The sequence below is a fragment of the Stenella coeruleoalba genome, assembly GCF_951394435.1.
Source record: "Stenella coeruleoalba genome assembly, chromosome: 4".
Taxonomy (NCBI): domain Eukaryota; kingdom Metazoa; phylum Chordata; class Mammalia; order Artiodactyla; family Delphinidae; genus Stenella; species Stenella coeruleoalba.
Genome location: NC_137149.1, coordinates 29,977,755 through 29,993,755, shown reverse-complemented (window position 1 = coordinate 29,993,755; position 16,001 = coordinate 29,977,755). Strand labels below are relative to the sequence as shown.

At 39.2% G+C, this 16,001-nt stretch overlaps 1 protein-coding gene across 3 annotated transcripts in view; it reads right to left on the bottom strand.

Moving 5' to 3' along the window:
• Positions 1-292: 292 nt before the first annotated feature.
• The window catches only part of CFI (complement factor I), a 41,240-nt gene continuing 25,531 nt past the window's right edge, over positions 293-16,001 (bottom strand). For 2 of the 3 annotated variants that reach the window (XM_079921070.1, XM_079921071.1), the window contains 8 exons: positions 14,809-14,832; positions 14,624-14,644; positions 11,746-11,781; positions 9,803-9,906; positions 9,528-9,631; positions 6,420-6,697; positions 1,916-2,020; positions 293-544 (listed from right to left, as the gene is read on the bottom strand). In XM_079921070.1, the coding sequence (XP_079777196.1) occupies positions 327-544; positions 1,916-2,020; positions 6,420-6,697; positions 9,528-9,631; positions 9,803-9,906; positions 11,746-11,781; positions 14,624-14,644; positions 14,809-14,832 (890 nt within the window). In that variant the 3' untranslated portion in view covers positions 293-326. Of the gene's footprint in view, positions 545-1,806; positions 2,021-6,419; positions 6,698-9,527; positions 9,632-9,802; positions 9,907-11,745; positions 11,782-14,623; positions 14,645-14,808; positions 14,833-16,001 lie in introns of those variants that run through there. The other variant, XM_079921072.1, reaches the window with a different exon arrangement.

Below are 16,001 nucleotides of genomic sequence, written 5' to 3'. Positions count from 1 at the left end.
CAGCCACTCCGCGGCATGTGGGATCTTCCCAGACCAGGGCACGAACCCGTGTCCCCTGCATCGGCAGGTGGACTCTCAACCACTGCACCACCAGGGAAGCCCAATCACATTTTCTAATAAATAAAATATGTATGCTTGACTAGAATTTTTATTTGAGAATTGTACAGAATTCCAAAAAGGCATAAACTTTGTAGAGACCTTTAAAAAAATGTCCAATAAAATTGTCTTTATTTTTTTTCCTTGAAGAAGTACTACTTATGCAGTATCATTTCAATTAAAATGTAACTCCTGAGAGAAAAAGAGTAGAAAGAAGAGAGCACAGTTTTTTATACATTGTGCTGAGAAATACGAGACCTTCCTACATGAAGACTAATCCAGTCAAAATAATTGGCCACTTTTGTGTAAACGCCTGGGAACTCTGAATTTCCGCAGTTCTCACCCCAACTCACAACACCCCAAACATAAGTCACATTGTTGGCATCCTTACAGACTAAGGGGCCTCCAGAGTCCCCTTTACAGGCATCAATAGAACCATCATCTGTACCTGAGAAAGACCAAGGAAAAAGAAAATCATTTACTTCCATTTGTCAAGGCTGCCATGCCGACTTCCTGCCTCTTCCACCAATGACTGTACTGACACTGACTTTCTTACACTTGCCTAACAGGCAATAACACGTGCGCTCCCTTACAGAACGGGCCCACGGACTTGTAGAGATGCAGGTTGGGAAATGCTGTGTCTTCTACTCATTCTCCAAGTTTAGCAAGGGCTCCCCCTCCTTCCTCTACTTTGTGGAAGCATATACTATGATGAGATAGCAATCTGAAAGTAGCTTCAAAGGCTGAGTGGGAAAATAATAGAAGTACCTAGTGATCATTGAGTGCTTAATATGTATTAGTCATTCATTGTTTTAAATCTCACCACAACCCTATGAGAGAAGTATCATTATTATCCCTATTTTAAGATGAGACAAGACACAGAGAAGTCAACTAACTTGTCTAAGGTCATACAGCTAATAAGTGGCAGAGCCTGGACTTGAACCCAGGCAGCCAGACCTCGGAGCTTGTCCTCTTAACTGTGCTATTGCCCCTTTTGTCCTCTGTAACCCTGAACTCCATTTCAAGATGGGAGGGCACAGGAAATGGCCTGTTTACTTTCTTCTCACTCTTATGACTTTCTAAGATTTTAAATCACTGTATCCAAGAAGTTATAGGAGGTCAATAACTCTGCCTTTTTCTATAACCCACTATTTATAAATGGTTTCAATAAAGTGTCCTAAATGCACTACTCTGGCTGGTACCCTGCCTTTGGGTCACCAACAAAAGTAGGGACTGCTGTAGTTGTGTTAGGTAGTAGCAGTAGCATCCCTGTGATCTTAAAGGAGAGAGTGGAAGGTATTGTGGGAAGTATAAAGGGATTTCCGAGGAGGGAGAATTTACTTCCAACTGGACGCATTTGAAATGAGATCATTTGGATTTTTACTTAGAAGTCTGGGTTTTGATCCCGAATATACCACTTGTCGTCTGTAAGACTTGGGCAACTTATATAGCTGCTCTGCATCTCACTTTCCTCATCTATTAAGATCACCAAGGTTGCAGGTGAGGAAACTTGCTCAAGGTCACACATGTAGTAATTGGTAAAAACCGGAATGTAAACCCAGGCAGTCTGGTTCCAGAGGCTGTGCTCTCAATCACCTTGCTAGACTGCTGCATAATGGCTTAAGGAAGATTTTTCCTCTTGGTATCAGATTGTGGAACTTGAGCTGAGGGAAAGGGGCTGAAAGAGTTTGATGATGCAAGAGCCAGAGACCAAAGGAAAGAGTTGGAGGCCCAGATAAAGGGGGTGACTCAGTGGGGAGGAAAAACATGTTAGGTTAGTGAGTGTAGAGACATTTCTGAGAAGCCACTCAGTGCTTACCTGCACACTCCATTTCTTTTTCAAAGTAGCGATCTGGGTAGAACTTAGAGCAGTTTGCTATTAGGTGAACTTCACCCCACTTAAGTGAATAGACTTTTTGGTTATCTAAACAAAGAGAGAAAACAAGTAGACATTTTGAAGTTACAAATGAGAGCTCTAAGTATTTACTTTCATAATTTAGTAAACCATTAGGAACATATAAGAATATATATTTTCTTTAATACATATGTAAACTTTTGAGGATAATTGATTAGCAAACTTAGTCATACAACTGATGGTATCCCCAGTTTCTAGAATTGTCTTTCTAAAAATAGTCAAGGGGCATTATTGAACGTCTGGCCTGGGTACTGTGGGATGAATAGGATAGACTATTCCACTCTGATCACTGAGTCCAGTGGCAGGGCTGGGGGATGGCTAGGAATCTGTTATCAGCTTACGTAAATAGCTCCTGTCTTCTTATAGTCCCTTATTTCCTTGAAAGGGCTTGTTAGAGTGCAAACAACTTTTTAATATAAGAATTTAAGATGAAGGAAATACATATGAAGTTACCAGTATCTATGTGTTTTTGCTTCTGTGAGGAACTCTATCTCCTAAACGATCTGAAAGTGATTGAAAGAGGATTTAGGATTTCCTTTCCTTTTAAGTCACAGATTTGGGACTTGAACTTGGTCCAAGGAAAGACAAGGACCAGGTGCTGTTGCTGATTGACAGTCCAGGGAAGATGACAACAACCTAGATGTCTCAGGTACAAGGAGTAAATTTTTGCCCTGTCTCCCCTCTTCCTTTCTCCCAGCTTACAGCAACTTTTATGTGCTCTAAGAGGGCAGGGGCTAGGCCTGATTCATTCACTGCTGCACCAGCACCCAGCCTCATGCTAGCACAGATCAGTTACTTAATAAATATTTATGTAATTAATGCAGGAACTCAGTAATTCTATTATACACTAAATATTTTATGCCAAATGACGTGGCTCCTCAATTAATCTCTAAACTACCTGGGGACAGAGACCTCTTGCTTATCCTGAGAGGACACCGCCACAGACCCTAGCAGTGTATTGAGCATGTAGTAGTTAACTGTAGGACTAATATTCTTCTCTTCTGGGAAACAGAGGAAGAAACAAATCCACCAATGTATGTAGCAAATCAGGAAAGAGTTTTTTTCTCCCTCAAGTCCTACTTCAAGTTAGTCTTAATATGACTACCTTATTCAGGATAACAGCTTTTCAAAAATTAGCAATTTATTATTTCCCCTAACTCAGGATAAGCCTTCAAAAACTGGGAGCTCTTGTAACATGTGAGAGATTTTTAAGAATCGGGAGATTGCTTCCTCCCCTGAACTCCTGTTTTGTATGTTTCTTGAAGCCTCTGTCACGTTCTGTTGTCTGGTGGGGGCATTCACGTCTGATGGCGTCTCTGTACTGTAAGTCCCTTGAGAGCTGGCCTTTGCCATCCCACTTTGTAGCCTCAGCATCTCCTGTTTGTTGGCTGGGTCCATATTTTTCAGCAGTGAGACCTTAGCACTTTAGCCTTACTATCTTGCACTCACAGAAAGGGCTCAATAAATGTGCTGAATCACATTTGATTAATAAATAAATCAGTGCATAAGAATATCTCTACTAGTTTATAGAAAATACATGGAATAGAAGCACATGTTAAATGCCACATCAAGGATACAATCATCCAGACTCAAGGTGTGGAAATTCTAAAATAAGAATGACCCAGCTCCATTTAAAATAAATACGTTTTAAATGAAAGGAAGAGGTAACTGTTCTAGATTAAAAGAGATTTAAGAAAAATAGCCACTGAATGCAATGTGTGGACACTGTTTGAATCCCAATGGAAATAATCTGATTGTAAAAATTTTTTGTAAATAATTAAGGCACGTTCAACACAGCTGGTTATTAGACGATATTACGGAATCATTTTTATTTTGTTGAGTATGAAGGGTGTTGTGGTTTTGTTTTTGTTTTTGAAGTCCTTACCTGGTAAAGATGTATACTGGAGTATTCATGGGTAAAATTACGTGATAGCTGGGATTTGATTTGATATGCTCCAGGAAAAAGTAAGTGCATGTGGGGGAATATGTTGAAAAGCTCCTGATTTCTCTTTCGGATCCTTTCTCCACCCGTCAATGCCCTGCCCTCTGCCCTGAGAGCCTGAGCTGGAGGGATTGCCTCGATAGGAATGCCTTCACCTCTGGTTTCCAGCAGAGGACTCCAGCAGAAGGGAAGGAGGGAAGGAGAGAGGATAGTGAGATTGGGGCTGGCTATAACCTTCAACCCAAGGTCATTACTTCTCTCAAGGTAGCCTGCTTTACCTAAGACTCTCCTTCTGGTAACTTCTCCTTCACCTTATACCTTCAGATCCAGGAAAGGTCTCAGTTCTGGTACTGTTAGTCCTGGGTTCCTGCATAGCCCTTGTGGTTCCCCAACCTCCCACCTACATCTTTGTTATTAACTCCTTTACGAATAAACTTTCCTAATTATCCGATTGTGATTGTGATCAATTCAGGGAGCTAAAACAAGAATGGTGGAATGTTGATAACTGTGAAGGCTGCGTGAGGAAAGGTAGGTCTATTTTACTTTTATCTCTACTTTTGTGAGTACATGTGAATATACATAATAAAAGTTTTTAAAAAACAGAACATGGAATTCCCTGGCTGTCCAGTGGTTAGGACTCTGCGCTGTCACTGCCAAAGGCCGGGGTTCAATCCCTGGTTGGGGAACTAAGATCCCACAAGCCTCAAGGTGCAGCCAAAATAAAATGTTGATATTAAAAAAACAAACAGCCAAGAGGCACATGAGAAGATGCTCAATATCACTAATTATTAGAGAAATGCAAATTGAAACTACAATGAGGTATCACCTCACACCGGTCAGAATGGCCATCATCAAAAAATCTACAAACAACAAATGCTGGAGAGGGTGTGGAGAAAGAAAACCATAATTTGAATTTTTACAAGCACTCCAGTGTTCATTGTAGCATTATTTACAATAGCCAGGACATGGAAGCAACCTAAATGTCCATAGACAGAGGAATGGATAAAGAAGATGTGGTACATATATACAATGGAATATTACTCAGCCATAAAAAGAATGAAATAATGTCATTTGTAGCAACATGGATGGACCTAGAGATTGTCATACTGAGTGAAGTAAGTCAGACAAAGACAAATATCACATGATATTGCTTATATGTGGAATGTAAAAAAATGGTACAAATGAACCTATTTACAAAACAGAAATTGAGTCACAGATGTAGAAAACAAACTTATGGTTACCAAGGGGAAAGGGGAGGGAGGGGATAAATTGGGAGATTGGGATTGACATATGACATAGTAGACATACAAAGTCTATTATATATAAAATAGATAACTAACAAGAACCTAATATATAACACAGAGAATTCTATTCAATACTCTGTAATGACCTATATAGGAATAGAATCTAAAAAAAGAGTGGATATATGTATATGTATAACTGATTCACTTTGCTGTATGGCAGAAATTCATACAACATTGTAAATCAACTCTACTCCAATAAAAAATTTAATTAAAAAAAAAGAACGAATATAAGGACATAATACTTTCTGGATGAATTAATTACTAATAAAGTTTTAGTATTTTGTAAATCTTGGGTATTCAAACATACCACAAATCCAGGTTCATTTACATGCGTATTTTATACTTTTCAATATGGCAATTATAAAGAATGTGTTGGAATAGGAGTCTATTAGACTAATGCAGTGAAGTTATTTACAAAGAGTTTAAGAGGTCTAAAGGAAGCTAAATTTCTAGGCTGACTTCGAGAAGAAGGGAAAAGCATGGCCTAAATTAATTCTAATCTATCTCCAATTTAGCATGTCTTGCTAATAATTTGTCCCTAAGGGTCTACATCTCTTATTCATATGAATTTTCACCTCAAGTCTTCTTAGAAGCTCAAAGAATGAATTCTTCATGTTCTCTTTCTCTTTGTGGGATGTGGAGGTGTGAGGCATGGAGAATAGGGGAGGGCAGCGGAGAGAGCTGAAGGGTTGTGGGATCACTGACTCAGCATATACTATGATTATCCCTTTGAAAACCTTTTTATCTTTCATCCATATCATTCCAACAAATCCAGAAGGCCCATGCTATATGTCCCCCGTCACTCTATTTTTTTCTATATCACAGAGTATAGGTATCCTTTGAAACTCTAGGTCAGGATCAATTACATAATTTGCAGAACCAAGTGAAAATTGAAAATGTGAGGTGGGGCCCCTGCAAAATTTATTAAGAATTTCTTGATGGTGACAATAGAGCAGTACACCAAGCACAAGTCTCTTCGGTGCCCAGAGCCCATGGGCAACCACACAGGTCCTATGCCCATGAGCTGGCCTTGGCTGGACATTCACTTTTCTGGATTTGATGCAATGTTTCTCTCTGGACACTAGGAGATTAGCTCCTATGCATTTCTATTCCTATTCATTTTTCAGCCCCTGGATTCTGATTAACAAACTGTAAAACATACCTTTTTCTCGACCCCAGCCAGAAACGATGCATTTATCATTAGGTTGAAATAGGTAGGGAGACCAGGGGACACAGGCAGGGACGGAATGAGGCAACACACATTCTTTTCGTCTTGGGTGTTTTTTCATTTCAATCAAAGCTATGTCATTTTGGTAGGTGGCTCCATTGTACTTATCGTGGATAATAATTTGATTTACCAACTGAACAGCTATCTGAGAGTCAGGTCTTAACAAGTCTGTAAATGATGTCCATATTTGGTAACGATGAATTCTGCTGATTCTGTAACAGAAAGGAAAAGGGAAATAAATATATTGAGAAAAAAAACAACTATAAATTGGACTTCTGATGCTTCATCTTTAAATTCTCCCTTTTTAAGGAAGTTTTTCATTTTCCCGGATTTTTTTTTTTTTTATCTTTGCTGTCATGAAACAGTGCAATTAAATTTGCTTAGGACAGAATTAAAGTCCGCAGGTAAATGAAGAGAGGAATAGTTCATCTAACTGCTCAATATTAGGGACATAAAGATCTTGCTAACTACCAGATATGCCAGAATTAGAATGAGTTGGCTGCCTCTGAAGTAAGAGCACCGGCACTGAAGGTGTTTAAGCAGAGACCAGAAGGCGTCTAGCAAGAAATGTGCTTGAGGAAATAGGGAGTCAGAGCACAGAACCCCAGAGGTTCCCAGGGTGAAGACCACAGCTGTCATCATTCTGACCTTTAAAACTGACTTCATCCTAACTCTGCGTTGTATTTATTTGCTCACAAGCCTTTCTTCCTGTTTGTGCTACCTGAAGTCAAAGATAGGGTCTTATCATCTATAGATAGATGCCTGTGTTGAGTATTATACCTGGAACACAGCAGCTGTTTTAGAATTTGGTTGAGATGGTGAATGAGCTAAATATTGCCTGTCCCGATGCCTCACTCTATTTTCATATCAATTTTCACCTCGTGGTTTCCAGCAAATTGGGTGTCTACCATCACTTTCTCAGGGAATCACCTTACAGTTAAACAGTGATGTCCTAGGAACTAATGAGTGTTCAAGATGCTTTTATTTAAATGTAGAGTTCCAAGAATGCTGTGTTTCATATTACTTTTGGTTGTTTTTCAGGATCAGAGGTCCTGAATATTGTTTAATGTTTAACTGTTGATCCATTCAATTTACTTAACAAATATTTAGTGTGTACCTACTATTACCAGGCACTGTGTTAGCCACTGGGATGCAGAAATGAGCAAATCGCAAATAGTTCCTGCTTTCATGGAACTCAGGGTCTAGGAAAGGATGCAGCATTAAGTGGATAATCACACCAGTGAAGATATGTATTCTACTGTAAAAAGTGAGAGGAACTCACAGCACATGGGTTCTGAGAACATATCAGGAGGGCTTAGACTTTAGGGAGTGGGGGAAGGTTCTCTGAGGAAGTGAAGATTGAGCTGAGATCTGAATAACGAGTAGCACTAACTAGGGAAACAAGGTAGGAAAGATGCTTTCAGGCATGGGAAACCATATGTGAAGGTCTCTTTGCAGCAGGGAGCAAGGTACACTTGAATAATGGAAAGAAGGCCAGAGCAGGTGGAATAGGGGCAAGAAGTGGCGCTGTGGGGCAAGACGAGATCGGCAAAGGTAAATAGGGGTCACATCACTCGGGGCCTAATGAGCTGTGTTAAACATTTTGTTTAGTTTTTTTATCCCAAGAGGAATGCAAAGCCGTCGCATTTTAAGTGGGAAGTGGTCAAAACCAGGTATGGAACTACTACTCTTGCTGCACAGTAGGCAATGGATAGATGGGGGCAGTGCTGGGCAGTGACAGTGGGTAAGCCAATTCAGAATCGGTTGGTATAATCCAGGAAAGAGGTGGGAGCAGGGTAATAGTGGAAAGAAGTTTTGAGAATTAAATAATTGGAAATTAAAGAAGCCATCTGGAGTTGGTGATACACTGGCTGAGCTATGGTAGGGTTAAGGGAGTGAAGTGCGAAGATTTTTAGATTTCTGCCCCGTGTAGCTAGATGAATGGTGCTGTCATTTGCTGAGATAGGGAACACTGGGTCAGGGCCGTATCTGGGGGAAGGGGCATATCATGAGCTCGGTCTTAGACCTTTTGAATTTGATTTACTTCTGATAGAGCCAAGATAGTCAGTGTACTGTAGGGTCAGGGTTGGAGAAGAGGTCTAGGCTGGAAATATCGTTGTGTCAGCATACGGTGGTATTTTAAAGGACAGAAAATTTTAGGAAGAAGAAGTAAGAAGAGAAGAGGAAGCCAGGATACACCTTGAGGAACTCAGGTATTTCAGGGGAGCAAGAATGCTCAGTCACTGGAGGAGGAAGCTGCAAAGAAGGCAGAGAAGGTGTGACCAGAGAGGTAGGTAGAAAACCAGGAGAGTGTTGTGTAACAGAAGCCAAGAGAAAAGGGTCATTCAGAAGGAAGAACTTAGAGTTGGTGCATTGCTCCAATCCATGAGGATTTTTATGGGTGTCATTCAACAGATTTCTTATCTCTCTCAACTGCGGGTCACCTGCGGATTTTCTAAGCAGGCCTTCATCTAAGTTACTGTCAGATACGTTGAACTTGATTTTACCCTGGCTCTGCAACTGACTTGTAGTGTTGCTTTAGCCAAGTTATGTAACTTCTAGTCTCAGTCTGCTTATCTAGAAAATGGGAGGAATAATACTTACCTCTTAGGACCGTTAAGAATATTAAAACAAAATAACATATATGAAAGTGCTGGACATAGTATCTGGTCTGTAAGAGGTGCTCAATAAATGGTGCTTCATTCATTCTAAAGGTCATAACTGAGGGCAGAATTCTGAACCTGTTCTCCAGGCCGACCTTGATCCATGCAAATGAGCCACGTGAAATAACTTGGTACCTACAGGTTTGATCTGCCCTTGCCAGCTGGGATCAACAGTTTGGTGTGAGGGGAACACAGTGGGTTCTGGGGAATTGGCCTCTGGGATCCCGATCATGAATATCAGAGGGCGTTTAGCAGATAATAGAGTGGAACTTGTCAATTATTTTTCTTATATATGCTTTTATTTATCACCTGCCACAATCTCTATTACCTAACTTCATTGTTTCAGGAAATCCAACATCTACTGGAGACGTTTTTTTACCTGACACAATGTGCAGCAGTCAGAATCCAACAGCCACCGATATAAATTCCTCCACAGTTGATTTTCTCACCTTCCTTAATTGCCACCTGCCATGGGAGGTCTCCCTGTAAAGACATTTGTGTGGTCACTGCCATCCTCCCAGACACGTGGCTCGAAGATATTTCCATGGCAAGACTCTCAGTCTCTTGTAATTACCACATTCCACCCCCACCTCTATTTTTTCAAACTTGGGCTGCTCCTGGGAAGTGATATTGTAACTTTTTGTGCGGGTTTACCACTTTTGCTGACTTTCCTCCTATGACTCGTTTCCTTCGAATGTGCATGCTGTTTTTAACTCCACAGGACAGTTTAGGGAAAAACGATTTTATCCATTTTCTTTCTTTAAGAAAGGAAGAGATTGCATCATTACGATTTTGAAACCATTACCTTCTGGGCAAACTTCTTGATTATCTATGCCATAAAAACAGCAGAGTCACAACTAATATGAAACAGGCCAGATTCATTAGTAAGTTATTTTAGATGCTAAGCTGTGCTAGTCACCTTGTTTAAAAATTCTGGCTTAATATTAAAATTGGCTTGATTCTCTGAAGTTCTGCCCAAGGTGGACTAGTGGCAGAAAGAGGCTGCCTGAGGGGTTAAACATTTACCAGCCTCTGGAAGATAAGAGAAGCCACATGCCCAGGCATTACTACCATGACAGTTCAGGATGGGGGTCACATGCAGAACTCCAGCTTCTTACTTTCATAGTTTTTACTTTCTCGAGGTTGTTTATATGGGACTCTTTTCAATAATATTAACATTAATGATGTTAACGTTGAGTACTTTCTGTCAGGCCCCATGCTAAGTACTTTGTATATAGTTTATATCACTTAATCATCATATTAACCCTAAGAGGTAATGTGCCAGGAACCCCTGGACAATCCAGGATCAGTGGGCTGGGAGGGGGGTTGTGTTTTTAGCCACTTGACATGTGATGATATTTCCTTCCTCTGTGAGCACTCAGACAAGGCACGTTTGTCACTGGGAGGCATGGTAGACCAAGGCTTAAGACATGAATTTGCAAGAGAATTCATGACAAAGGAAGAAAGTAAAAGTACAAGATGCTCTTCTTATTCTCTCGCTCTATTTTATCATGTCACAAAAATTTCTGCCATCCCAAATGAGAAAGGAAAATTAATATCATTCTCAATTACTTTGAACATACAAGAAGGAGGTAGGTCCTCAAGGGAGAGAAGTTGTGAACAAATGTGGATAAAAGAATTTGGGGGGAGTCCCATCCATCCTAAGAACTGTGTTGGGGGAAGAGTGTGATGATAAATTTTAAATTTCTGCTTGGACCTTTGAAAGAAGAGGGACCCCATCATTTGAGGACTATGAAACCAGCTTGGGTAGTATCTGAAAATTAATGTTACCTTGAATAGAAAATAAAGGGCCTTTGTTGGAAATCCCTCTAACTAATATCTGTAGCTTTGAGATCTAAATCTTTCACGCATTGCCTGATTTTTAAAAAATTGTTGATAGTTTTTGGGCCTGGCAATTGGAAGGGAGTCTTACATGAACTTCAGTTTTTAAACCTCCTAAAATAGGGAGATACTTCATTCCTAATTTGCATTTGAGCTTGTTACTCACCTAAGGTCACACAACTAACAGATAACTGAGTCAGGATTTAATACGAGTCAGGCTGACTCAAAAGCTCTTATCAATTACTGTCTTCCCAGAAACTTAATACTTTAATTAAATTTGGCCCTCAGTGCAGAACTGGCCAACATACAGATCTTCACAGACCTCCTGTTATCATGGTTTAAAATATTGCAAAAGAGCAGGTTCATTCAATTCACATCTATTATTTTTCTATTTCAAAATGTATGTCCTGGGTCACACTTGAAATCTGGTTGTTTTTGACAAAACTGACCTAACAAATCTCATAACAAACAGAAAAACCTTTTGTAGGACTAGAGTGTTGTTTTCATTTCAAAACTAGCCATATGAATCAACCCATTTTAAAAGCAGTTCTCAAGAAGCATTTATGCTTGTTTTTCTTAAAAATGATAAGGAAAGTAGTAATGTTATTCTTTTCTATTTAAATTGATATCAAAGGTAATTGTTGCTTGAATCAATTATATTGCACATATGCGTACATACTCACACACACGCAAATGACATTAAAATGCAAATTTAACCCGTGAAGGACCAGTAAGAAAGAAGAATGCTAACTTACCTGCATCCATATCAGCAGTCAACATTTCTGTTTCTTCTAGAATCAAACAAAAGTTCCAATGTTTAATATCGTGTTTATAGTAAGAATTAAATCATTAAAATCATTTAAACTTCGTTAATAATTATCTGTCTAAACCTTGTCCTACCTTTAAAAAGGACAGTACAAAATCTTATTTCCTTTCTATAGCTAGGTAATTGTGAAGGTTCAAGATGAACGATGTAAGAACATTTTCAGGCACAAACTACAGGTGTCTGTTGGCACAAGTGAATGGTGAGACTCATGGTGCTGCAGAGTTCTGCATTTAGAGCAGGCGAAGTGCCCAGTTCAGAGAAGAAAAGCATCTCTTTCAACTCTGCATTTGCAAGGTCTTTTTTTTTTTTAATTAATTAATTAATTTATTTATTTTTGGCTGTGTTGGGTCTTCGTTTCTGTGCGAGGGCTTTCTCTAGTTGCGGCGAGCGGGGGCCACTCTTCATTGCGGTGCGCGGGTCTCTCACTATCGCGGCCTCTCTTGTTGCGGAGCACAGGCTCCAGACGCGCAGGCTCAGTAGTTGTGGCTCACGGGCCCAGTTGCTCCGCAGCATGTGGGATCTTCCCAGACCAGGGCTCGAACCCGTGTCCCCTGCATTAGCAGGCAGATTCTCAACCACTGCGCCACCAGGGAAGCCCTGCAAGGTCTTTATATAAGGTAGGGAGCAGTTATAGACACTGACCGAAATAGTCCTGAGCTGACATTAAAAAGGGTCTTCTCATTTTGTGTATATATTAAGGCACCTCTTAACAGGGGTTATGCAATGTTTAATTGGTTTCAGTGTTAGGCATAGTTATTATTAGTCATCTGGGATGCAGAAGTCAAAAGTTAAACAAAAAGAAAAACAGAAACACATTCTCTCTTCTTCCTTTTTTTCTCTTAGACCTTTGCTTGAAGTTATATGGGATGATTCCATCTTCACTCTACTGTCCTAGAACATTTCAGTCATGGACAGGATCATCAGTTCTTTGACCTGAGGATCTAAGGTGAATTCTCACAACGTATTGTTCTGTCTTGGATGAGGGTGCAGCCTAGAGGGGCAATGTTACTTTGCTGCAGCAATCCTGTGTTTTATCACTGGATTTCCCAACTTCTTTTGGGGAGAGACACACATGTATCTGTTATGCTACACATCTAGGTTATTTTCTGCTCAGAGCTTTCACAAAAGCAACAACATGAACCAAAGAGAAGACTTCATATTAAATGCTCAACAAAGGAAGATGGGGAAAGTCCAGTGTAGCTGAGATATACTGGATATTAGAAGAGCAGCATAAAACTCCAAAAGCACAGACCGTAAGAAAAACAATCAATGACTTTGATTAAATAAAGATTTAAACATTTAAAGATTAAATTTAATCTTTAATCTTGGCTAAAGTTAATAGATGGGTGACAGAATGGAAGAAGGTATTTGCATGTCTAAAACTGAAAATGGATTAATATCTAGAATGCAACAAGAAAGAAGACTGCAGTCCCAATATGAAAGGAGGCCAAAGATGTGAACTGGAAAAAGGACAGAAGAAAGGAAAGGAAGAGGAAACTCAAAAAGCTAGTATGCATATGAAGAGAAACCCAAAATCATTGGTTATGACAAAAATTCAAATTAATAAACAATGCCATATCACTGGAGAGTATGAGACTAGCAAAATTAGAAAGCTGCATGGTACTAAATGTTAGTGGGTTTGAGGCAAGCCCTTGGGTGTTGTCGGTGGAGGTGAGGACCACTCTGCCAGAGAATGAGCAGGTCCTAGGTTGTCAGATTAAGTAGAGGCATACCCCAAGACCCAACAATTCTTGGCCCAGCTAGACGTCTCCAAGAAATCCTCCCACACATCCTTAAGGAGAGGATATTCACTGCACTGTGAGTGCGGGCTGAGAGTCCATTACTGAGAAGGTAGGGAGTCACTTGTGAAAGATGAACACCACAGTGTTTTATCATGTGGCAGTCAGAAGCAACAGATTAGATGGAAACATCGCAACATGGACAGATCTTAAAAACGTAACGCTTTGTGAAAAGATAAAAAGGAAATATAAGATCTAGAACACAATACTATGTGAATTACAGATGTATGCTCACAAGGTAACAGTACACACTGGATAAGAATGTATACAAACAAAAAGACAGAGATGATCATGTGCAATGAGCTAAGGAATATAATTAAGTCATCTCTTTGCCCCTGAGGTCTGAAACTAGGAAGGAAGGAAGGACAAGAAGGAAGGAAGGGGAAAAGGAATAAAGAAGAGGAAACAAACAAACAAAAACAAAACAAAACAAAAAGGACAGCAGCCTTGGAGGGCAAAATGACAAGAGGGAGGGAATACAAAGAAATAGTTGAAATTGCCATTTAGAACAGGGCTGATCTTGAGCATATAAAAGTCACTCAGGAACCCTAAGGAGGACGATAAACTTTTAGTAGTCATTTTATATGAATAATGAAGAAAGGGATGACCCTAAAGAGCTGGAAGATTTCGGGATATCTGTTACAAAAGTAAATAAGGAAATACCTGTCATAAAAAGATGTTATCTTTCCTCTGGTGACAATTTCTTCAGGAGCTGCCTTGGTTTTGGGGAAAAAGCAAAGGAAGAGAAGGGTATTTGGCAGAGGTGACATGTGCAGGGAATGCACCTTGGGTGGTTTTTGGCTAGCAGGCTGTGAACGGGGAGCGTGGGAATGAAAGTTTACCACACTGCCGGGTTGGTGGGGGGGAAGGCCATTGTGCCTAAACAAATGTTAAAACCGGTTATGTCATCCTCAGTTAATAGTTACCTTAAAATATAAGATAACAGCAGTGCTTGCTTGTATTTTGTTTCAATTCTGCAATATCCCGAAAATTTAATAAATTTTTTACCTTGAGCCATACGTAAATTGCCTGAAAAAAGAACAAAAACAAAAAAATTACCACAGCAAAGGATAATTTTTATTTGGAAAAAAATGCATACCATTTCAAGCTAGAACACCTTATTCTTCTTCTCAATTTTGTAATATAAATTTACAAAATTTATTTATTTAAATCTATTGTAAAAATAGATTTACCTTTAATTTCAGGATGTCCAGTTCCTAAAAACAAAACAAAAAACTCACTGTAGCAAAGAGATCATTTTCACTTGAATTAAATATACACTAATCATTAATATTTCAGTAATAGTATAACAATTTTAATATTTACAAAAAGATAAAAGGGAACCACATTATGCCATTTTTTGTGGGCACAACCAAATACTCTGATTTTTAATACTGCTTAACACATGTTTCATCTTACATTTAAACACACACCAGTTTCACCACAGCAAGGAAATCATTTTAACTTCAGTTTTAAAAAAAGATTCGTATTTTAGATATATTTGAATACATACCCAACAGCAGACTTATTATATAGTTAAACAAAATTTATTTACTCTTTTTAGCTTATATTAATAAAAAGTGGGTTTATAAAGGATAAATGAAATTAAGGTATATTCCAAACCTCCCTTGGTTTAGTGATTCTGATCTGTTCCCTGAAAGGAGAGATCAATGAATATATTAATATATTTATTTCACATCTCTGCTCTCACTTGCCTTTTCTCAGAGAGGGAAAAATTAGAATCATTATTGAAATACAAAGCACAGCTCACTCTAAAGATGGATAAACTGAAGTAACAATGACAGTGGACAAAATGTATTTTTGATACGGATTCAAGAAATTACTACTAAAAGTAAGCTTTATGTTGTAGTTATTCCCTTGCAGTAGGATTCTTTTTTTTTTTTTTTTTCTGATAAACTAACAAATTCTGAGGAGGAGAAGAGGGAGGGAGATGGGAAGAAGAGGAGGAGGTAGAGAGGAAACCCAAAATATTATTATACTGAAGTGGTGAAATCAAACTGTAGAGCTTCAGAGAGAGAAGCTGTATACTGTATGGTTTCACTTATATATGGCATCTAAAAAATCCAAACTCATAGAAAAAGAGGTCAGATTTGTGGCTACCAGAGGCAGGGGTTGGGGGCTAGGGGATTGGGTGAAGGTGGGGAACTGGGTGAAGGTGGTCAAAAGGTACAAACTTGCAGTTATAAGGTAAATAAGCACTGGGCCTAGTGACGTCACCAGCATGGCGACGATAGTTAACACTGCTGTATGGTATACTTGAAAGTTGCTTTGAGTAAATCCTGAAAGTTCTCATCACAAGGAAAAAGAATTGTAACTATATGAGGTGATGGATATCAACTAAACTTATTTTGGTAATAATTTTGCA